This window comes from Schistocerca serialis, chromosome 3 (assembly GCF_023864345.2).
Source record: "Schistocerca serialis cubense isolate TAMUIC-IGC-003099 chromosome 3, iqSchSeri2.2, whole genome shotgun sequence".
Taxonomy (NCBI): Eukaryota; Metazoa; Arthropoda; class Insecta; order Orthoptera; family Acrididae; genus Schistocerca; species Schistocerca serialis.
In genome coordinates this window covers 55,911,911-55,937,919 of record NC_064640.1, presented here as the reverse complement: position 1 = coordinate 55,937,919, position 26,009 = coordinate 55,911,911, and the positions used below count along the sequence as shown (strand labels likewise).

The 26,009-nt window shown below is 38.4% G+C and overlaps 1 protein-coding gene across 1 annotated transcript in view; it reads left to right on the top strand.

The window, feature by feature from the left end:
• LOC126470675 (ATP-dependent helicase brm-like) overlaps positions 1-26,009 on the top strand; it is a 202,922-nt gene that overhangs the window by 36,097 nt on the left and 140,816 nt on the right. The window contains exon 9 of the mRNA XM_050098670.1: positions 11,141-11,314. Coding sequence (XP_049954627.1) covers positions 11,141-11,314 — 174 coding nt within the window. The remainder of the gene's footprint in view (positions 1-11,140; positions 11,315-26,009) is intronic.

Here is a 26,009-nt window from a genome sequence, read left to right as displayed (position 1 = left end):
CAGCCATGCACCAGTAGATGTCATTAGGGATTTCCAAGAGTATTAGCACTGTAGCATGAGGAGATAGGCTGAGGTGGGATTATCTGTTGCCTCGAGAACAACATTCCAGACATTTCATTTTGCAAGAAGAATGGAGTCAGTCAACAATATTTGCACCGAATTACTTAGAAAGCACCTGGCCCTCCCTAAACCCTTTCAATCATCACTTACAGAGATTTTCGAGAGTATTAAAGATAACAGGTATTTGTGTCCTGTTTGTTCTCTCTCCCATTTCTCTTAGTACATATAATCTTGGAAAAAAAATTTGAAGCTCATTATTCTCTACAAATTTTGCTCAAATATCATGTTTATCATGAAATAAGTATTTCATTTTAAAATGGCCTTATCACTTCAGTTCACAGAAATATTTTCTTAACCAGAAGCATACGATTCATAAATGCATCACAAAAAACACTTCGAAATACCTTTTGTAGTGTTTATCATTATTGTTGTTGTTGTGGTCTTCAGTCCTGAGACTGGTTTGATGCAGCTCTCCATGCTACTCTATCCTGTGCAAGCTTTTTCATCTCCCAGTACCTACTGCAACCTACATCCTTCTGAATCTGCTTAGTGTATTCATCTCTTGGTCTCCCTCTACGATTTTTACCCTCCACACTGCCCTCCAATACTAAATTGGTGATCCCTTGATGCCTCAGAACATGTCCTACCAACCGATCCCTTCTTCTGGTCAAGTTGTGCCACAAACTTCTCTTCTCCCCAATCCTATTCAATACTTCCTCATTAGTTATGTGATCTACCCATCTAATCTTCAGCATTCTTCTGTAGCACCACATTTCGAAAGCTTCTATTCTCTTCTTGTCCAAACTATTTATCGTCCATGTTTCACTTCCATACATGGCTACACTCCATACGAATACTTTCAGAAATGACTTCCTGACACTTAAATCTATACTCGATGTTAACAAATTTCTCTTCTTCAGAAACGCTTTCCTTGCCATTGCCAGCCTACATTTTATATCCTCTCTACTTCGACCATCATCAGTTATTTTGCTCCCCAAATAGCAAAACTCCTTTACTACTTTAAGTGCCTCATTTCCTAATCTAATTCCCTCAGCATCACCCGACTTGATTAGACTACATTCCATTATCCTTGTTTTGCTTTTGTTGATGTTCATCTTATATCCTCCTTTGAAGACACTGTCCATTCCATTCAACTGCTCTTCCAAGTCCTTTGCTGTCTCTGACAGAATTACAATGTCATCGGCGAACCTCAAAGTTTTTATTTCTTCTCCATGAATTTTAATACCTACTCCGAATTTTTCTTTTGTTTCCTTTACTGCTTGCTCAATATACAGATTGAACAACATCGGGGAGAGGCTACAGCCCTGTCTTACTCCCTTCCCAACCACTGCTTCCCTTTCATGTCCCTCGACTCTTATAACTGCCATCTGGTTTCTGTACAAATTGTAAATAGCCTTTCGCTCCCTGTATTTTACCCCTGCCACCTTTAGAATTTGAAAGAGAGTATTCCAGTCAACATTGTCAAAAGCTTTCTCTAAGTCTACAAATGCTAGAAACGTAGGTTTGCCTTTCCTTAATCTTTCTTCTAAGATAAGTCGTAAGGTCAGTATTGCCTCACGTGTTCCAGTGTTTCTACGGAATCCAAACTGATCTTCCCCGAGGTTGGCTTCTACTAGTTTTTCCATTCGTCTGTAAAGAATTCGTGTTAGTATTTTGCAGCTGTGACTTATTAAGCTGATAGTTCGGTAATTTTCACATCTGTCAACACCTGCTTTCTTTGGGATTGGAATTATTATATTCTTCTTGAAGTCTGAGGGTATTTCGCCTGTTTCATACATCTTGCTCACCAGATGGTAGAGTTTTGTCAGGACTGGCTCTCCCACGGCCGTCAGTAGTTCCAATGGAATATTGTCTACTCCGGGGGCCTTGTTTCGACTCAGGTCTTTCAGTGCTCTGTCAAACTCTTCACGCAGTATCATATCTCCCATTTCATCTTCATCTACATCCTCTTCCATTTCCATAATATTGTCCTCAAGTACATCGCCCTTGTATAGACCCTCTATATACTCCTTCCACCTTTCTGCTTTCCCTTCTTTGCTTAGAACTGGGTTTCCATCTGAGCTCTTGATATTCATACAAGTCGTTCTCTTATCTCCAAAGGTCTCTTTAATTTTCCTGTAGGCGGTATCTATCTTACCCCTAGTGAGATAGGCCTCTACATCCTTACATTTGTCCTCTAGCCATCCCTGCTTAGCCATTTTGCACTTCCTGTCGATCTCATTTTTGAGACGTTTGTATTCCTTTTTGCCTGTTTCATTTACTGCATGTTTATATTTTCTCCTTTCATCAATTAAATTCAATATTTCTTCTGTTACCCAAGGATTTCTACTAGCCCTAGTCTTTTTACCTACTTGATCCTCTGCTGCCTTCACTACTTCATCCCTCAAAGCTACCCATTCTTCTTCTACTGTATTTATTTCCCCCATTCCTGTCAATTGCTCCCTTATGCTCTCCCTGAATCTCTGTACAACCTCTGGTTCTTTTAGTTTATCCAGGTCCCATCTCCTTAAATTCCCACCTTTTTGCAGTTTCTTCAGTTTTAATCTACAGGTCATAACCAATAGATTGTGGTCAGAGTCCACATCTGCCCCTGGAAATGTCTTACAATTTAAAACCTGGTTCCTAAATCTCTGTCTTACCATTATATAATCTATCTGATACCTTTTAGTATCTCCAGGGTTCTTCCATGTATACAACCTTCTTTCATGATTCTTAAACCAAGTGTTAGTTATGATTATGTTGTGCTCTGTGCAAAATTCGACCAGGCGGCTTCCTCTTTCATTTCTGTCCCCCAGTCCATATTCACCTACTACGTTTCCTTCTCTCCCTTTTCCTACACTCGAATTCCAGTCACCCATGACTATTAAATTTTCGTCTCCCTTCACAATCTGAATAATTTCTTTTATTTCATCATACATTTCTTCAATTTCTTCGTCATCTGCAGAGCTAGTTGGCATATAAACTTGTACTACTGTAGTAGGCGTGGGCTTCGTATCTATCTTGGCCACAATAATGCGTTCACTATGCTGTTTGTAGTAGCTTACCCGCATTCCTATTTTCCTATTCATTATTAAACCTACTCCTGCATTACCCCTATTTGATTTTGTGTTTATAACCCTGTAGTCACCTGACCAGAAGTCTTGTTCCTCCTGCCACCGAACTTCACTAATTCCCACTATATCTAACTTCAACCTATCCATTTCCCTTCTTAAATTTTCTAACCTACCTGCCCGATTAAGGGATCTGACATTCCACGCTCCGATCCGTAGAACGCCAGTTTTCTTTCTCCTGATAACGACATCCTCTTGAGTAGTCCCCGCCCGGAGATCCGAATGGGGGACTATTTTACCTCCGGAATATTTTACCCAAGAGGACGCCATCATCATGTAATCATACAGTAAAGCTGCATGCCCTCGGGAAAATGCAAAAAAATGCAAAAAAATAAATCATGTCTCGAGACAAGTTTCCAGAGGGAAAAGTGTATTGACAGACAGGCAGACAGATGGAGAGATGGAAAACAAAGTGATCCTATAACAATTCCATTCTTAATGATAAAGATATGGAAAATAGTAACTGTTAACCCAGGAAAAATGTGATGTTTCTATCACCTAAGTGCATATACAGTATAACCCCACTTTTACATTCCCAGAATTAACATTTTTCTGCTGTTTATGACACTTTTTATTGGTCTTCTCAAATTTCCTGTGCCTACAATGTTAATTTGCACCTGATTTTGCATCAACATATTTATAATTTTCCTGTGATTTACGCGTTATGAAAAAATGTTTGTGGAGAAAAAATGATGCTGGCATGGTGTTGGCCATCCAGTAGCGTTTACAAATATTACGTGGTTAACATTCTTGACACCGGGGCACTCTGCTCAGCAGACTTTAACTGGTAAACGTGTAAAAGTTGGAACAATTTGTGCCGTATCTCCCACCGATGCTAAGCTCTACTTGGTGTGGTACCTAATGGGAGTAACTAGATTCAAATGGTTCAAATGGCTCTGAGCAATATGGGACTTAACTGTTGAGGTCATCAGTCCCCTAGAACTTAGAACTAGTTAAACCGAACTAACCTAAGGACATCACAAACATCCATGCCCGAGGCAGGATTCGAACCTGCGACCATAGCGGACTTGCGGTTCCAGACTGCAGCGCCTTTAACCGCACGGCCACTTCGGCCGGTGTAACTAGATTTGCTCAGATGAAGATATCATGACCAATGACAACTATTTTCAAACTCTCTCTACTGTGCAAACAGTTTTGTGGTTGTTGTGATCATCGTGACACTTTTGTCGAACCACATTTAGCGTGTTTCGGCGTATGGCCATTTGGAGCACTGGTTGACACCATCATGCACTTTTGAGTTGCTCAAATGATTTTAGTGTAAACACAGTGCCGGTTATGTATTTTATTCATGCTGAGCAAAACATGTTTCGAGAATTTTTCTCATTATCAGGTGCGGTATTTTCGTATGTATTTTTTTTTTGTGATGTTACAAACAAACAATGTGAGTGATTTTGTGTGTGTGTGTGTGTGTGTGTGTGTGTGTGTGTGTGTGTGTGTGTGTGTTTTGCGGGTTGGGGTGCTCAACACTGGTTATCAGTGCCCACCAAATAGTGGTAATGCATGAGTAGACCTAATAATGAATAAGACAATAGAAATGTGGGTAAGCTACTGTTAACAGCATCGCTATCCCATTATCATAGCCAAGATATACATGAAGCCAACACTCACCACATAGTACAAGTTTATATGCCAACTAGCTCCACAGATGATGAAGAGATTGAATGAATATAATGTAAGATATAGAAAATTATTTAGATAGTTAAGGGAAACAAAAATTTGTATGGGTAACTGGAATTCAGCTATAGGAAAAGGAAGAGAAGGAAAAATAGGACAACATGGGTCGAGGGAAAGAACTGAAAGTGGAAGCTGCCTGTTAGAATTTTGCATAGAGCGTAATATAATCATCATTATCGCTTGGTTTAAGACTCATGAAAGAAGGTTGGGTATATGGAAGGGACCTGTGGACAGTGGAAGGTTTCAGTTCGATTGTATAATGGTAAGACAGAGATATCGAAACCACATGTTAAACTGTAAGACATTTCCAGGGCAGCTGTGGGCTCTAACCATAATTTATTGTTTATGGGCTGCAGATTACAATGGAAGAAATTATTTTAATTGAATCAACTGTGGGTTCTTGGTGAAACATCATAAATTAACTAAACAAACAGTTGTGGATGTATGTACTGTCTGTGCAACTAACTACCTTCACTTCCGGTACATACCTCCACGAATTTAGAGCAGCTAAGGGAAAGATGAAAAACAGAAAAAAAGACAATAAAAAAAACACTGTTTTTTGGCTTGTCTCACAAATTTTATTATGGTTACTGCACAATCTAGGTTTCAGGTTATAAGCCCATTTTCAGGAACATTACTGCACAACCTATGTTTCAGGTTATAATCCCATTTGAGTAATCATAATAAAATTTGTGAAACAAGGCAAAAAAACTGTTTTCAGTTAATGGAAGAAATTATGAAAGTAGTTAAGGGGATCAATAAATTGGAGAACCAGAAGTTCTCGAGAGTTTCAGTGTGAGCATTATGTAACATTTGACTAAAACAGGGGAAAGGAATACAATAGCAGACATAGCTAGTAGCTTTGAGTGATAAAGTAGGGAAGACAGCAGGGGACCACATAGGTAAAAATACAAGACCTAGTAGAAATCCCTATATAACACAGGAGATATGGAATTTAATTGAGAAAAGGAGAAAATATAAAAATCCAGGAAATGAAGCAAGTGAAAGGGAATAGGTACATCTAAAAAATAAGTGTGTAATGGCTAAGCATGAATGGCTAGAGGATGAATACAAGGCTGTAGAAGCCTGCATAACTAGGGGAAAGACAGATACCACCTGTAGGAAAATTAGAGAGATACTTGGAGAAAACAGAAGCATTTGTATGAATATCAAACCTCATATGGCAAACCAGTACTAAGCAAAAAAGGAAAAGGTGGGAGTTAATATGTACAAGGTCTGTATGAGAGAACGCAACTTGAGGACATAATTATAGAAAGAGAAGAGGAAATATGTGGAAATGAGATGGGAGATATGATACTGCCAGAACTACTGAAAGCCATGGGAAAGCCAGCCATGGCAGAATTATTCCACCTGATAAGTAAGATCTAGGAGATTGGTGAAATACTCCCAGCAAGAATGCAATAAAAATAAATCCAATTTCAAAGAAGGCGGATGCCGACAAGTGTGCATACTTACCGAACCATCAGCTTAATAAGTCATGTTCAAAAAATATTGCCACAGATTATTAACAGAATTATGGAAAAACTGGTAGATGCTGAACTCAGAAAAAACTGTGTTCTGGAGAAATGTATGTACACACAAGGCAATACTGATCGACCCTTTGGCTTACTGTAGAAGATAGATTGAAGAAAGGCAAACCTTCATTTTATCGTATTTGTAGACCAAGAGAAAAGATAGATAATGTTGACTGGAATGCGCTCTCTGAAATTCCTAAGGTATCAGGGATAAAATACAGGCAAAAAAAGGTTATATACGTGCTGTACAGAAACCAGATGATAGTTGGAGACCTGAAGAACATAAAAGGGATAGCCATGGTTATGAAGGGATTGAGACAGGGTTTGTAGCCTATCCCCACTGTTATTGGAATTTTACATTGAACAAGCTGTGGAGTGAACCATGAAGAAATTTGGGAAGGGAATTAAAGTTGATGGAGAAGAAATAAAAACTTTGCAATTTGCTGATAACATTTTAATTATGTCAGAGATGGCAAAGAACTTCGAAGAGCAGTTGAACAGAATGTATACGGTCTTGAAAATAAATTATAAGAGGAACATTAAGAAAAATAAAACAAGGTTTATGGAATTTAATTGAACTGTGTGAAGCAGTGCTGAGGGAATTAGGTTATGAAATGATACATTAAAAGTAGTGGACGTGTTTTGCTATTTTGGCAGCAAAATAACTGATGATGACCAAATGTAGAGGGGTGTAAAATCCAAACTAATAATAGCTAGAAAGGTATTTCTGAAAAAAGAGTAATTTGTTAACATCTAAAAATAATTTAAGTATTACAAAATTCTTTCTGAAGCTATTCATCTGGAATGTAGTCTTATATGGAAGTGAAATGTGGACAATAAGCAGTTCAGACAAAAGGAGCATAGAAGCTTTTGAAATATAGTGCTAAAGAAGAATGCTGAAGATAAGATGATTGACAAATGAGCAATTACTGAACTGAATTGAGGGAAAAAGAAATTTGTGATGCAACATGATTAAAAGAAAGGATGATAGGTGACAACCTGAGGTATCAAGTAATTGTCAATTTTTAGATGGGAGGAAGTGTCATGGGAGGGGGAGTGGAGGAGTTAAATATTGTAGAGGGAGACCAAGGCTTGAATATGGTAAACTGGTTGAAATGATTGCAGGTTGTAGTAGTTAAGCAGAGATGAAGAGGCTTACAAGGGATTGTCAGCATGGAGAGCTGAATCAGATCAGTCTTAGGACTGATGACCTTAACAACAGCAGCAAGAACAACAACACATGTACATCATGTTTTTACTAAGTTAACACAATTTTATTTAACTGCCTCACCAGTGTAAGTTTTATTTATCTGCTTACTTTGGATCACTCGTCTACTTGAAGAATCAAAGTCCACAGATTTTTGGTGTGGTTACTTTCTGTTCTCACATCCCATCTGAATATCAAAGTGTGCATACAAACCTAAGGAGCTTCAGCATCAGCAAGTTGTGAGAATTGCATTTCTGGGCAAAATGATTGATGGATGTTGTCCCGTGTTAAGTGCTGTGTTCAGTTGGATTTGGTTGACACAGTCTTTGGTCAGTGGTCATACTGAAAAATTATAAAGCTTGATTGTGAGAATTTGACTTACAGATGATTCACCTGTCAGAGATGCAGGCCTACATGCACATATTGATGTTTGAACGAATTCTGTGAACAGTAATCTTATAGTGTCCTCACTCTTCGTCCAGGTTATGAAAATGTCATCAGTGACTCTGGAGTTCGTATTCTGAGCGTCTAGGAAGGATTCCTATAGATGACCAATGAATAATTTGGCATAGGTCCTGCTCCAGAAGTGATAAAGTTAGTTTCGTGCACGTGGTGTGCCCCCGCCCCCCCCCTTTCCCCTTTCATGTCAACTGGCTGTTTCATAGTTATGAAAGGCTTTCTTTTGATACTGTGGGTCGCAGCGTGGTGGGACACACACACACACACACACACACACACACACACACACACACACACACACACACACAGAGAGAGAGAGAGAGAGAGAGAGAGAGAGAGAGAGAGAGAGAGAGAGAGAGAGAGGCCCAAAAAATCTGAAAATTGCATGATTCGACCAGCAGGCTACATGGAGACAAACAATGAAGCCCTTTCACATTCTGTTAAGTGCTGATAAAGCTCTCAAGAATGTGAAACATCTCTGTGTCATTCAGTGATCACTGAACATCTGATGCTGTTCATGCCCCTTCTCTTCCCTACCAGGCCTTGTAGTGACACTAAACATGGACAACAATAATGCACTCTGGTGGATGTTTCACCTGTCAGAGAATTGCAGCTCAATCATTTACATATCCACTGATGTGTAAATGTACGAAGTTACTGTAAGTTGGTATCTGAACATGTCTTCTGCGTGTTTCGCTATTTTTTTGTCAGGTTGTGTACATTTTTGAATCTGTGCACTGTTAGTGCTCCTGCCACATACTTGCTCACTACAAATAAATGGAAAATTCATATTTTTTGTTCATTTACAGTTCCACTATTTTCACTTTCATTTATTTATTTTTTGGTGTTGAATTTTGACCTGTTTCGTAGGTACTATAGCAGGTTACGTTATATCTATTATTACCTATTTTTATCTATTTGTTACCTATTTTTATCTATTATTACCTATTTTTAACTGTTTGTACACACATTCTGTCCAATAAAATGTGTATATTATCTCTCTGTGTTATGTTAATGTGTTAGTAAACTACAACTGTGTTTCTTATGGTGATATGTTAGTGTGTTAGTATACACACTGAGAGGACGAAAGTCATGGGAAACCTCCTAATATTGTGTTGGATCTCCTTCTGCCTGACATAGTGCAGCAACTCAATATGGCATGGACTCTATAAGTTGTTGGAAATCCACTGCAGAAATACTGAGCCCTGCTGCCTCTATAACTGTACATAAGCTGCCTCTATAACTGTACATAATTGGAAAGTGTTACCAGTGCAGGCTGTTGTGCACAAAGTGACCTCTTGATTGTGTCACATAAATGTTCGATGGGGTTCATGTTGGGCAATCTGGGGGGGGGGGGGGGGGGGGGCAAATCATTCCTTTTTAATTCTCCACGATGTTCTTCACACCAATCGCAATCAATTGTGGCCTGGTGACATAGCACATTGTCATGCATAAAACTTCCACCATTGTTTGAGAACATGGAAGTTCGTGAATGGCTGCAAATGATCTGCAAGTTGCTGAAAACAAACTTTTTCCAGTCAATGATCAGTTCAGTTGGACCAGAGGACCCTGTTCATTCTATGTGAACACAGCCGACACTGTTACAGAGCCATCACCAGCTTCCACAGTGCCTTGGTGACAACTTGGCTCCATGGCTTTGTGGGGTCTGTGCCACACTTAAACCCCAACATCTGCTCTTACCAACTGAAATCAGAACTCATCTGACCAGGCCACGGTTTTCCAGTCATCTAGGGTCCAACTGATGCAGTCATGAGCCCAGGAGAAGTGTTGCAGGCATTGTCGTGCTGTTAGCAAAGGCACTTGCATCGGTCATCTGCTGCCAGAGCATGTTAATGCCAAATTTTGCTACACTATCCTAATGGATATGTTTGTCGTGTGTCTCACATTGATATCTAGCAGTTGTTTCATGCAGTGTTGGTTGTTAGTTAGCACAGTTCTATTCAAACAACACTATCCTTGATTGTTAAGTGAAGCCTGCTGGCCCCTGCGCTGTTCATGGTGAGAAGTAATGCCTGAAATTTGACATTCTCGACACACTCCGTACACTGTTGATCTCGGAATATTGAATTCTGTAACAATCTCTAAAATGAAATGCCCCATGCATCTAGCAAGAACTAACATTCCACATACAGAATCTGTTAATTCCTGTTGTGCAGCCCTAATTGCACTGGAAACCTTTTCACAGGAATCTCCTGAGTACAAATGATGTCTCCACCAATACAGTGCCCTTATATACCTGTGTATGCAATACAACCACCATCTCTGTATGTTCATATTGTTTTCCCATGACTTGTCATTTCAGTGTAATCTCTAACTTAGAAATAAAACAGAATCTAATACTGTGTTAATATTGTTAAATTGTCGTGCTAAGTTTTGTGTGTTTTTGATAGTATAAAAATTCTTTACCATTTATTTTCTAGTATTGTTATGGTATATTTCTAGCTTTATTTGTCCATGCCTCCCACAAATGTGAAGTGTGAGAAAGTATGCAGATGTTACTTCATCTCTCAAACAGTTAGTGCTCCCAGCTGAGTCTCGAAGCGTTTTAACATCTAAATGATGTAGCAGAATAATAACTTCGCTAGAATGGCAGTGAGAGAAACGGCACAATGAACTTAGTTTCAGTGTGGGAAATGGGGCTAAGAGTGCTGTTGTTCTGTCTTCGTGATTAAATTAATCAAATCAAGCATTTGAGCCAGTAGGACTGAAACCAAAAACATGGACACATGCATGCACACGCACACGCACGCACACGCATAGCTGTCATGTTCTTTATGCTTCTTTCACACTTAAATCTCCATATAAGGATTCTGTTGGTACCTGATAGACATATTCAAAATGATGATGAAAACTAACAAAAAATTTACACATTCAGATATCTCAGCCTTTTAGTTATTTTTTATAAAACTGCATTACTATGTCTTGTTCTACTAATAATTACAATTATTTATCCTTATCTTTTTTGTTTTTGTAGATGTTAGATCTCTCTGCCATTATTTGTGTCCTTTCAATATGGAATCTTTCCCTTGCAGGTCAGATGTTGCGTGGGGACCAGATGCCATCAGGTGGTCAACTACAGACTTGGTTGGAATTGAATCCTGGATGGCAAGTTGTATATGACGATGAGAATGGTGCCGATGATGATAGTGACAATGACTCACAGCAAGATGAAGATTATCGAGGGTTGTGTGATGAAATTGTGCCTGGTTTGTGAAAATATACCAGACATTTCTGTTTTAACTTGAATTGTCAGCTAATGTAAAAAGTTGGAGGGGCCATATTTTATCATAAGTTTATCTGTGGGTTAAAAGTTATCAAAGTGACTCTTTGTTGGTAGCACTGCAGTTTCTGATAGTAACCTTGTCTCCTATGTTTTACATACTTTGATAGTCTTTTATCAAATGACAAAAATTACTGTTCATATCTGTGGTGGGTTAAATACATTAATCAAACTAGTTTCCCATGTAGCACATACACTGGATGGTGTTGAATTATGTTCAGTATGTGACTGATTCTCAAAGCATTAGTGGGTTATATCATTGAAAGAGCTTCATATACAAGTGGAAATAACTGCTACTTGTAGTGCCATTTTAAAATTTTATATTATTCATTAAGTTATGACTATTGCTGTGTACCACATTAATTTCTAAAGCTCTCAAAAGTTCATATTATCTTACTCTATAAGGCCCATGGCATTTCCTGGCTGTCATTAAAGTAAGAGGTTAACTACAAATAGTTTTTTAAGTTGCCCTCAAAGCTGGGGAAAGACTGGAGATGTTAGCCTCCTTTATCATTTTACAGCAGCATTTCTTAGCCTCTTTTTAATGTGTACATTTCTCGTGGAACCCGTGATTTGTTCCTATAATATGTTTCTCTAACTGCATAGCGAGTAGAAGAGAGGAAGTACACTGTCTTACCTCATGTTAATACACATAGCATAGGATAGGTGGTGTGCCCACTAGCTACAAGCAGCCATGTCACTTGAGACTCAGATTAGTACAATTCTGCTTTATCAAGCATTGTATTGTGTCCTCTTATTTTGTGAATTTGCTAGTGGTGGTGTGTTTGAACATCGAAGAGTTCAAATCCACAGCTTCTAGTTACTCAGCTTAACATGAGAAGCAGCAAAAGAAGTCTTCATGTTTAATTCCAGCGTACAGATCTGGTTTCAGAGAAATTAAAGGCAAAACATTTACTAGACCTGCAAAACTCAAAGAAGAATTTTTAAAATCTATGAGAGCAATTCCTCCTAAATAGAGAGGTCTGACTCACAACTGTTTCGTTTGTGACTTAAGTTTCATGGAGGAACTTGTTACAAAAACACACATGGTTATCATTGACCGCAACCTAGTTGAAATTCCGAGACAGAGATGGTCTCAAAAAGCCAGAGTTGTTCCTCATTTATATCCTTCTTACTAAAATATATATCCAAAATACTATAGAAAATAAAATCGCCAGTAAAACACTCACAGAAGGGAAGTTGTAACACAAAAGTTGGTAAACCATAAGAATTTGCATGTATGCCATTCTATCATTTGTCGAGGACAATATACAGAATAAACCAATACCAGGTGTAACAGCTATTCCATTAAAAAATCACATTGAAAATTAAGAAACTGAAAATTGTGCAATTATGTGATAAACGGAGAAGAGCAAATACCCAGATCAGTCTACTGCAAAAGCAGCTCACCGATAAAAAGTGAGAGATAAATCAGTGAGATCTACGTAATTCTGAAGTTAGTAAGAAACAAAAAATCATATGCGACACAATGTTAAAGAAAAGCCAAATGAAAAATAAAAAAGGATCGTGGTATGATTATATTTTTCTTGTGGACAGCGTGCTCTTAAAAATTAGTTGCCCAAAGAACAACTGTGCTGATATGTCACAAAGTTAAGTTTCAAGAAAAACTGCAAACGACTGTAAGAATAAACATGCAAATCATGTTCTAGTGTTTATGTTTGTTCCTCTGCTGCATAATTGGATCCAACTAGTCATAGTGTATGCGTTGCAACACAACCTCTGGTGATGTCATCTTGCAGATAATTATCCAGTTCTAACAGGCTGGAATTAGAATTATTGTATTCAATTCTGATATCAGTCAACTGAATAAAAAGGTTTCGTGATGTCTAACATTTTGTGACATAAAAAATAACTTGTTTTACACTGAAATCTAATTGATGAAACTTTAAGTTTATGGGAAGTTTCAGGTAGAATTCATTTGCTAAAGTGCTTAAAAATTTTTTTGTGATAAAGTAAATGTACTTTTTAATGATAAAGTGTCAACTATAAATTCTTTTATCTACAAATTTAGCAACAGAATAATTTCGCTGAATTCATTAGGTTAAACATTTGCCCCCAAGTTAACTTCCACTCATTTGGATCTGATGTCACTTCAGAGAATGAACATAACATTAGCTTTGCAGTTGTTCAGTAACTCACTAGCAAATGTCAATATTCTTTAGGATGCAGGGAGCCAAGCAGAGGTGTGTGAAGTCAGGTTACCTGTTGGGAACTTGTGAAACATCTTCAACACTGTCGAAACATTATTAGAGTTCAATCATTTATTCACAGGGTTTACAGTTTGTTGCTCTCCCACACCAGCCTTGGCTCTTGGGCATTCAGCTGCATGGTGGATTCTAACTGATGCCTGCATAGTCATCTTGGTGTCTGCATGCCCAGCAACCATGGCACGTGACGGGTTGCTGGCAAGCAGGCATGGCTGTTGCCCAGCATGAAGCGAGCTTGTGCTGGCTGCTGGAGTGTCCTCAGTTCCACTCCAAATTCTAAGATGACCCTTATGTCCCACGGTACCGACTGGCCGCCTTGTCATCCTCAGCCCACAGGCGCCACTGGATGCGGATATGGAGGGGCATGTGCTCAGGACACAACTCTCCGGGCCGTATGTCAGTTTAAGAGACCGGATCTGCTACTTCTCAATCAGATAGCTCCTCAGTTTGCCTCACAAGGGCTGAGTGCACCCAGCTTGCCAACTACGCTTGGCAGACCGGAAGGTCACCCATCCGAGTGCTAGCCCAGCCAGACAGTGCTTAACTTCGGTGATCAGATGGGAATCGGTGTTACCACTGTGGCTAGGCCGTTGGCATGTTCAAATTAAGCTCCAGGTTAATGACAGCTTTCCCGTACTATGATTTTGATAACTTCAATACCATTCTTATAACTGGGGAATAATATTTTTTTTACAGAAAATGGCTTCAGGTTGACCATGCAGTAGCTACCAGCTAAAACGACAGTTTTTGACAATTTTTAATTAGCTGTACAGCCTATTAATTTTGCCATTTGTGGTCTCCATCATTGCAAATACAATTGCAGCTGTCCCATTGTATTTTATTCTATAGGAGGAAATAATTTGCAAGACCAAATACTTCAACTTCAGTAGCACATTTTGGTACAATAGATATTAGCATGAAAGAAGATCCTCCAGTAACATTTTTCTTGCTGATACCTAACTATCAGAATGAATGCTGCAAGTCTAGCTATGTCACTGGGTTCTCCATTTGCAATGAAATTTTGAACAATTTGAGGTGAAGAGTAAGTTCATTCTCTATACGGGTTGCCAAATCTGTGGTGCAATAAGCTACTGTGTCTTGCAAAAGCAGGATGTTACATATCTGTTTTGCTAATCTTTGACCTAAAATATTACCATTCCCTTGATGGAATGTTTAATAAGATTTTGTACAACTGAGAAGGCCTCGCCACATTGAGCTGTTAAACAGATCACTAAGTAAGAAGCCTTAGTTGCTTTTTAATTCACAATTTTTGTGGTTTGAACCATAAACATTGTTAATTTTAAGAGTTCTTTATGGTTTTGAATGTAAATTTCAACATTTTTTTCCTTTATATTCTCCACAAACAGATCCCAAGTGACAATACAATTTAGCTGTAATCATTGAGCTACTTGGGAGAATTTGTCGCAAATAATGCAGTGAGAATTATAATTGTTGTTCATGAATCCTGAAGATATATAACTTTTGTAATACTTCCTAAACCTTTTAGTAACTTCTCTGGATTGATTACTTGTAGAAGCAATAACTGGCCTAATTTCTTTTAAGGTAATTTCATGGCATCCTTGTGATTGCTGTCTTAATTAAGTCACAGAAGAGCTAGTAGTTGAATGGGAAGCAGAATAGTCAAGTTCTCCAATAGAATGTTCAACAAGAGTACCTTTTTTAGGTCATCTCAATGAGTCTTACAACAAAATATCAAAAACAGTTTGAAGAAAAAAATAAATAAATAAATAAAGTGGCAGCTACCCTTTAAGGCAAAGTAAAGTTTAAATGGTTACTTGCACTGATCAGCCAAAACATTATGACCACCTGCCTAATAGCCAGTATGTCCGTCTTTGGCACAGATAAGTGACAACGCCTCGTGGTATGGGAGCAGTGAGGCCGTGGTAGGTTGCTGGAGGGAGTTCATACCCCATCTGTGCACACAAGTCACCTATTTCCTGCAAATTCTGGGGAGAGGATCAGTGAGCTCTGACACCACATTCACTCACTTCCCAGATGTGTTTGACCGGGTTCAGATCTGGTGAGTTGGGGACCAGCACATCAATTGGAACTTACCACTGTGTTCTTTGAATGACTCTATCACACTCCTGGCCTTGTTGTGACATGGCACATTATCTTTTTGCAAAATGCCACTGCTGTTGGCTGTTGGCTGGTCTGCAACCAGTGTATGATACTGTGAATGTTCCCCAGAGTGTAATGGAGCTGCCCCCAGTACAAGTATCAAGCAGCTCTTCCCATGGAAGACGATGGATTCGCACCCTCCCATCAGCATGATATGGAGATATCAGGATTCATCAGATCATGCAATGCTCTGCCACTGTGCCAATGTCCAGTGCTGATGGGCATGTGGCCACTTGTAGTAGTTGCTGATGTCATGCTCTTAACATTAGCACGTGCATGGGTTGTTAGCTGATGAGGCCCATTGTGAGGAGTGTTCGGTGCAGTGTGTGCTCAGACACACTTGTACTCTACCCAGCATTAAAGTGGGGTGATAGCTCCATCACAGTTTGCTGCCTGTCCTGTTGTTCCAGTCTGCCCTGCCTACGATGTCCAACATCTTTAATGAAGGGTGGTTGCCAAATTCCACGACATATTGATGTGTTTCACCTTGGTTTCGCCATGTGCTGAGGCCACTCACCACAGCAGTCCTCGACCACCTGACAAGTTGTGCAGTTTCTGAAATGCTCTTGCCGAGCCTCCAGGCCATCACAATCTGCCCCTGGTTAAACTTGGATAGATTGCGTGTCTTCCCCATTCTACATATGGACATCATGCCAACTGATACTACACCCACCGTTTGTGTGTCTGTCTGAGTCACAGGGTGTATATGCTCCGGGACATCCAGGAAAATCCCGGGAATTTTTTCTTCCTGGAGAAAACTGGGAAAAATGTGGGGAATTTTGTAGAATTCCGGGAATTTTTCATTGTTTTAGACTTGAGTTAAAGTTTGGTAATTTTGACTGGTAAGAACTGATAAACAGCAAAGTGTGTCAAAGGCTTTAGGATGAAGGCTGTGGAATACTTAATGACAACAAACTGCAGCCGATTAGCATGACGTCACAACTGTTTACGTAAAGTTCATCTGAGCAGTTGCTCATGGTCTCACGTGCATGCGCAGTTGAGTTGTGTATGGGCAGTACCTTCTCCCACTTCCGGCTACTTGACATGTGGCCGTTAGCTGTATCAGCAGTAGCAACAAGCAGCCAGATGCTATCTGGAAAAAATTTTCTGGCGCGTCCAAGCTGCCAGATTGCTGCATGTGCATAGCAGTATGGGTTTTGGTGGGGAGGGGGTTAGTCTCCACGTAAACAGTGTTTACATATAGTGATTTTGCTGTTTCCTCTTCATTTACCCGTTTCACATTAAATGAAAACAAAACGGGTATCTGTGGTCGAGAGCTATCAAGTGAATTAAAATACATTCACATAATTACGGAAGGCTAACATATGTTGTTAGTTTCAGTCTTCTGATTTTATTTTATTTCCATGTTTTTGACAGTCAGTCACCTTGCATATCAATGAAGTTATTTTTGTCAGTTTGCTAAATAAATGTGGCTTTTATTAGTCTTTCCACAGACAGTCAGTTTATTAGAAATGAAGTGTTTCGTTCCGCACTATTGGCTAGTTTCAACTGTTCACTGAATTTAAAGTGCACATTTTCATTTTCTGGAATGTATGGCATTATGCTATAATAAAGAACCAAACATGAGATCATACAATACTTGTACTCCAATAAAATTTTCATCCCGAAAACAGCAATGAAATCTTAATATCAGGCTGGGACCCACTTCATTTTGAATCTGGACATATGAATGTGCACTTTAAGCCAAATTATGCGTTTTAGTATGGTGAATCTGGACATATGAATGTGCACTTTAAGCCGAATCATGCGTTTTAGTATGGTGTACAAAATTCCGATGCTCTTGGAGTATCTTATTTCTGTTGATACTACATATGTATGAACATATGGGCTTCCTACATCATTGTAGCTGCCCATGCGCATTGACACCTGTTTTCTGGTGCTCTCTGGCAACTGCTGAAATGAGGCTGTTTCTAATAGGTCGCAGGAAAATATGGAAAATGGTGTTTTGAAAAGTGTTAGTTTCAAAGTAAATTTCCTTTTACGCAAGATGTATTATGTTATGTGTGTTAATGTGCAATGAATTTCTTAAATCACAGAGTGTTTGATACTCATTTAAAGCTTAACACACTGAGGACTAGCCACTTAGAAGAATTTTGAGCCCAGAAGACCAGGCATTAATGTCATTATTTAAAATTTCTGGCACGTTTGTGTGATGTATCTTAAAGTGTAACACACGAAGACCATTATTATATGTGAAAGCTTAGCTTTTCTTGTAGCTTGTTAATCCTCAAGACCAATATTGCGCATTACAATCTCTACTTCAATGCTTCAGAAACTAATGTGCTGTTTTGAATCTATACTATTGTTACATGAATACAAAAATGTGCAGTGTATTGTAATATGAAAATATGCAGCTAAATGTTGCTACACATCAGAGCTTTTCAAAACTCCCCCCAGAATTTTTTCATTCTCTGAAGTTCCACAGTGGTGTATAAAACATTCACCATTCAAAGGATTGATATTTTTACAGCTCCAAGGGGAAGTATACTGTCACATATCATGGAAAAAGTGCATTTTTCACCTTGTAAGAAGTGTGTTTTCACGTGGAAAAAAAAATGCATTTTTAACCGGGAGATCCAGGAAAACTCAAGAATTTTTTTTTTTTTCTTGTCCACATATACACTCTGAGTCATTTCTCACCACGTGATATAGCTATTGCCTGGATGGGTTTATATCAATAATAGGTCAGTGGTCATAATGTTGTGGCTGATCACTGTACGTTGATAACACTATTAATAGCATAATAACACTAAAACAAACTGTTAATAACGGCAAATGTTCCGTTTTATACAATTAGTTTGAAGTTACGAGAAAGGTACGGGAGGGAGGTGTCCAAATTTTGTGTAGACAATGACCTCCCTCTCCACCTAAATCCATGCTCCACAAGCCATCTTACAGTTTGTCATGGAGGTTGTCATTTCCCCCAATTCCTGTTACAGTTGTGAATGTCCATGTGCTTGAATCTCTGTACTTTTACATTCATGATCTTTTCACAATAACATCATCTGCCACTGGAGTTGGCTGAGCATCCCTGTAACACATTTATGCTTACTGAATGAACCTTTGATGAAATGTGCTGCTCATCTTTGGATCTTGTGTATTTCCTTGATCAATTATTTCTGATATGGATTTCAGACTGACAAGAAATATTAAAGCATTTGTCAAATGAGGGATTTTTAAGCTGCCCCCTTTGTGGGTGACCTACATCTTCTGAGGATTCTTCTGATGAATCTGTCTGGCATCCGCCTTAACCGTGTTTAGTTTTATGTGCTCATTCCACTTCAAATTGCTCAGTATGCATATTCCTACACATTTTGTGTAACTTACTACTTCCAGTGATTAGATTAGATTAGATTAGATTAATACTAGTTCCATGGATCATGAATACGATATTTCGTAATGATGTGGAACGAGTCGAATTTTCCAATACGTGACATAATTAGGTTAATTTAACAACATACTTAAGTTAATATAACAACTTTATTTTTTGTGTTTTTTCTTTATTTTTTATTTTTATTTTTTTAAATTTTTTTTTATATTTTTGTTTTGTTTTTTCTTTTTTTCTTAATTTATATCTAAAAATTCCTCTATGGAGTAGAAGGAGTTGTCATTCAGAAATTCTTTTAATTTCTTCTTAAATACTTGTCGGTTATCTGTCAGACTTTTGATACTATTTGGTAAGTGACCAAAGACTTTAGTGCCAGTATAATTCACCCCTTTCTGTGCCAAAGTTAGATTTAATCTTGAATAGTGAAGATCGTCCTTTCTCCTAGTATTGTAGTTATGCACACTGCTATTACTTTTGAATTGGGTTTGGTTGTTAATAACAAATTTCATAAGAGAGTATATATACTGAGAAGCTACTGTGAATATCCCTAGATCCTTAAATAAATGTCTGCAGGATGATCTTGGGTGGACTCCAGCTATTATTCTGATTACACGCTTTTGTGCAATAAATACTTTATTCCTCAGTGATGAATTACCCCAAAATATGATGCCATGTGAAAGCAATGAGTGAAAATAGGCGTAGTAAGCTAATTTACTAAGATGTTTATCACCAAAATTTGCAATGACCCTTATTGCATAAGTAGCTGAACTCAAACGTTTCAGCAGATCATCAATGTGTTTCTTCCAATTTAATCTCTCATCAATGGACATACCTAAAAATTTGGAATATTCTACCTTAGCTATATGCTTCTGATTAAGGTCTATATTTATTAATGGCGTCATACCATTCACTGTACGGAACTGTATGTACTGTGTCTTATCAAAATTCAGTGAGAGTCCGTTTACAAGGAACCACTTAGTAATTTTCTGAAAGACAGTATTGACAATTTCATCAGTTAATTCTTGTTTCTCAGGTGTGATTACTATACTTGTATCATCAGCAAAGAGAACTAACTTTGCCTCTTCATGAATATAGAATGGCAAGTCATTAATATATAATAAGAACAACAAAGGACCCAAGACTGACCCTTGTGGAACCCCATTCTTGATAGTTCCCCAGTTTGAGGAATGTGCTGATCTTTGCATGTTACGAGAACTACTTATTTCAACTTTCTGCACTCTTCCAGTTAGGTACGAATTAAACCATTTGTGCACTGTCCCACTCATGCCACAATACTTGAGCTTGTCTAGCAGAATTTCATGATTTACACAATCAAAAGCCTTTGAGAGATCACAAAAAATCCCAATGGGTGGTGTTCGGTTATTCAGATCGTTCAAAATTTGACTGGTGAAAGCATATATGGCATTTTCTGTTGAAAAACCTTTCTGGAAACCAAACTGACATTTTGTTAGTACTTCATTTTTACAGATATGTGAAGCTACTCTTGAATACATTACTTTCTCAAAAATTTTGGATAAAGCTGTTAGAAGGGAGATTGGACGGTAATTGTTGACATCAGATCTATCCCCCTTTTTATGCAAAGGTATAACAATAGCATATTTCAGTCTATCAGGGAAAATGCCCTGTTCCAGAGAGCTATTACACAGGTGGCTGAGAATCTTACTTATCTGTTGAGAACAAGCTTTTAGTATTTTGCTGGAAATGCCATCAATTCCATGTGAGTTTTTGCTTTTAAGCAAGTTTATTATTTTCCTAATTTCAGAGGGAGAAGTAGGTGAGATTTCAATTGTATCAAATTGCATAGGTATGGCCTCTTCCATTAACAGCCTAGCATCTTCTAATGAACACCTGGATCCTACTATATCCACAACATTTAGAAAATGATTATTAAAAATATTTTCAACTTCTGACTTTTTGTTCGTAAAGCTTTCATTCAATTTGATGGTAATACTGTCTTCCTCTGCTCTTGGTTGACCTGTTTCTCTTTTAATAATATTCCAAATTGTTTTAATTTTATTATCAGAGTTGCTGATTTCAGACATGATACACATACTCCTGGATTTTTTAATAACTTTTCTTAATATAACACAGTAGTTTTTATAATTTTTGATAGTTTCTGGGTCACTACTCTTTCTTGCTGTCAGATACATTTCCCTTTTCCGGTTACAAGATATTTTTATACCCTTAGTAAGCCATGGTTTGTTACAAGGTTTCTTACGAGTATATTTAACTATTTTCTTGGGGAAGCAGTTTTCAAATGCATTTACAAAAATGTCATGAAATAAATTATATTTTAAATTGGCGTCAGGTTCACGGTACACCTCATCCCAGTCTAACTGCTGTAGGCTTTCCCTGAAATTTGCAATTGTTAAATCGTTGACTGAACGTACTACTTTGGAGGACTGTTTAGTATTGCTGAATGGAGCTATGTCACATATTGTAACTAGCTGTGCACCATGATCAGAAAGACCATTCTCAACAGGCTAAGCATTTACCTGTTTAAACTATCTTGGTCTATAAAGAAGTTATCTATCAGTGAGCTGCTATCCTTTACCACCCGAGTAGGAAAATCAGTAATGGGTGTCAAATTGAAAGAACCGAGTAATACTTCAAGGTCATTTTTCCTATTACCCTCTTTCAGAGAATCTACATTGAAGTCCCCACAAATAATAATTTGCTTCCCCCTGTCTGACAGATAGCTCAATAAGGAGTCCAAATTTTTCAGAAATAGATGAAAATTTCCTGATGGGGACCTATATACAGTTACAATTATAAATGTGCCTTTATTTAATTTAAGCTCACAGGCACATGCTTCTATATGTTACTCTACACAAAACTTTTTTGTTTCTATACTTTTTGCACAATGATAACTTTTGACATATATGGCAACTCCTCCTTTCTCCATATTTTCTCTCATTACATGTGCAGAGAGCTTATAACCACTTACATTTACCTTATCCATATCGGTAACAATGTGATGCTCAGACAGGCATAGTATATCTATTTCATTCTCAGCTTCTAAATCTTCTAAACAAACCAGAAGCTCATCTACTTTATTCTTTAAACTCCCAATATTTTGATGAAATATACTTACATTATTTTTAATTATACTTTTATGAGAACCTTTCCTTATTCTAACATTTGCAGTACTCTCCTGTCTGAGTTTCTCATTGTGCTTAGGCCTAGTTCCTATACCAGTGGTCACATGGTGTTCAGAGTGGCAGATTATGTCAACTGGGTTGGGTGACTTTAATTCATCAATGCAATTACCTAGGACTGAGATACAACTTGGTGGAGATAAAATTTCTGGTGATTGGTGAAAATTTATAATTGGTAGCTGTTATTGGTGATCCAATGTGCTAGAATTGTGCTGTTTAATTTCTTTCCTAAACTGAAGATTTGTTTCAATCCTGACCTCTCGTAGAACTTGACATCTTTCTGTCTTACCTATCCTAAAAAAGGTGCTGCTCCAACACCTGTAACCACTGGTATTTTACCATTCATGGCAGTGCCTCCCCCCCTTCAATTTCCTGCTATTACCCCAGCCAGTTTCCCCTTCCCTTTCCTGTTGAGATGTAGGCCGTGCCTGGTATAGTCCCACCTACTGAGATAATCAACAGGAACCACACCAATATGAGCCCCCGCACCCGACCCAAGCAGCCGTTCCAACTCCAAATTAACTCTCCCAACAGAAGAGTTCAAATGAGGCTGGTCATGGCGTCTCAGGACAGATACAAATTCAACATTGGTGTGTCTCGATGCCGACGCAATCTTTACCAGGTCACACTCTATACTGTACCCAGGATCTCTGTTGATGCTGTTCCCTGGCCCTCCCACAATAACCACGGTGTCTTCCCTGGTAAATCCTTTACAGAGTGAACCTAAATCCTCTGTCACCTGATCCAGACTAGCACTTGGTTTGAAAAAATTTGTGACCTGGTATTCTGGTCCTAATTCCTCCTGCAGAAGTTGGCCTACACCTCTGGCATGAGAACTGCCTAACAACAAAACTTTCTTCCTTTTTGATGACTTTCCTACATTCTTTTTCAATTTCCTATTGAAAGTTTGTTGTGTCCTGTCTACACCTACCTCTGCTTGAGGTTCATCAGTTTCTAACTGAAGCAACTGTTCTGCAGTCATGTAATCAAACAGTAATCGGTCTTTCTGCCTATTTCTACACTACATGCTACACTGAAGCACCAAAGAATCTGGTATAGGCATACATATTCAATTACGGAAATGTGTAAACAGTCAGAATATGGTGCTGCAGTCAGCAGTGCAAATATAAGACAAGTGTCTGGCACAGTTGTTAGATCAGTTACTGCTGCCACAATGGCAGGTTATCAAGATTTAAGTGAGTTTGAATGTGGTGTTATAGTTGGCGCACGACCGATGGGACACAGCATCTCCAAGGTAGCGATGATGTGGGGATTGATGAATTATTCTCGGGTTATCAGCCAAGTGGTGGCGTCGTCTTGTCGCAACGTTTCAATGAGTTTCGTACCAATCATCTTCACCAGAAGAATTCATCAGTGGAATGTGCCGAGAAAGACCGAAATTGCATAGATGTGGGGATTTTCCCGTACGACCGTTTCACAAATGTACCGTGAATATCAGCAATCTGGTAAAACATCAAATCTCTGACGTCAATGTGGCTGGAAAAATACCCTGCAAGAACGGGACCAATGATGGCTGAAGAGAATCGTTCAACGTGACAGAAGTGCAGTCTTTCAGCAAATTGCTGCAGATTTCAATGCTGGGCCATGAACAAGTGTCAGCATGTGAACCATTCAACAAAACATCATTGATACAGGCTTTCGGAACAGAAGGCCCACTCGTGTACCCTTGATGACGGCACGCCACAAAGCCTTATGCTTCACCTAGGCCCGTCAACACAGACATTGGATTGTTGATGAGTGGAAACATCGTTGCATTGTCGAATGAGTCTTGTTTCAAATTGTATCGAGCGGATGGACATGTATGGCTATGGAAACAACCTCATGCCATGGACCCTGTATGTCAGCAGGGGACTGTTCAAACTAGTGGAGGCTCTGTAATGGTGTGGGGTGTGTGCAGTTGGAGTGATGTGGGGCCCCTGATACGTCTAGATATGTCTCTAACAGGTGACACATACGTAAACATCCTGTCAGATGACCTGCATCCATTCATGTCCATTGTGCATTTCAATGGACTTGGGCAATTCCATCAGGACAGTGCGACACCCCACACGTCCACAATTGCTACAGAGTAGCTCCAGGAACACTCTTTTAAGTTTAAACACTTCCACTGGCCATCAGACCCCCCCCCCAGACATGAACATTTTGAGGCATATCAGGGATGCCTTGCAACATGCTGTTCAGAAGAGATCTCCACCCCCTTGTACTTCTATGGATTTATGGACGGCCCTGGCACTACTCCAGACATTAGTCAATTCCATGCTACATTGTGTTGCGCGCACTCGTGTGTGCTCACGGGTCCTACACGATATTGGGCAGGTGTTACTTTTACGTCTGGAGACTTCTCTGTGTGATAATGACATACTTTGGTCTGAAAAATACAGCCTTATTCGCTGTTGGTGTTGCATTCATGCTGGCTATCAAGTTAGTAAGCAGAAGCAAGGGTTTGGTTTTTATTCTATTTTTTAATTTTGTATAGGCATATCTTTTTGTTTCGTTTTGTAAGTTACTTCCTTGGAAAAAAGATACATACGTTTCGAAGAATGTTTGAATGGCATCTTTGGGCCCCAGGGTTCCATAAAATACAGTTCAAGAAATGCTAGTCTATAATATTAAACTTCAACAACCAGAAGTATCAATTCTATGTTTAAATCCAGCTAGAGTCTTCTTGTGTCCAGTCTGCTTGTTACATCCTTCCCTAATTTTTATTTATTTTGAAACCCATTTGTGTTGTAGGAATAATTAGAATGAGTTGCATACGCCATGTTCATCCAATCAATTTGATTATTATGGGATAACATTTTCTTGGAACAAGGCAACCATCATAGTAAAATGCAAAGACATGCCACGCTAGTCATAGTTGCAGATGTGATTGCAAGGAGTTTATTCTCTTGTAACAAACTATGATTAGAAACTGAACTACTTCTGCACCTGGCAATGAATATGTAGTTTCTTTCAGTAAGATAATCAAGATAATTTCAAATACATTAAGCTTAATTTTAGTCTACACAGTTTAAAAAAAGAGAGAGAAAAGGTGACCAGAAATCTTCTGCTCTAGACATATCCAAAGTGTCTGGAAAACAGTTATTGTTTCTGTTGTAGGATTAAGAAGCACTTTTTGTCCTTTATGGAATAGTTAAAACTAACAATACTCAAAACTATGGAATCACACAGTGTTGATAAATGTTGTTTGGGGAACAAGTTGGTCAATTTTTCTTACTTGATTGTTTTCATTACATAATTAACAAGAGCTCAACAAATATGAGTAGTCTGTTATTTGAAGTAAACAAGAGAAACTGTTATGAAATAACTAATTTATCCACAATGATAAATTTCTCCTAGCTTAACTGATTTTCTGTCTGCTATTAGTAAGATAATTGTAGTGCTTATTTCCATAAATAACTTGTAGAACTGTTGTAAAAAAATATAACTGAAGTAAAACCATATAATGCCTCAATATTGAGTAACATACATAAGGTACATTTTCATGTTGATCAGTTTTCAGATGGTTTAAAGTACACCACATGAAAATAGACACTGCAAAATTATGAGCTTGTGCAGAGAATTTAGTTGCAACAGATTCCACAGCCGTGATAAAGTTTTTGAAAGAAATTAGGTTACTGTGACAGCTGTTACATATTTCCATTTTATTATTTTGCGTACTATACCATTTCAGCTGTGTAGTCATTTTCAAGTAAATTGGGT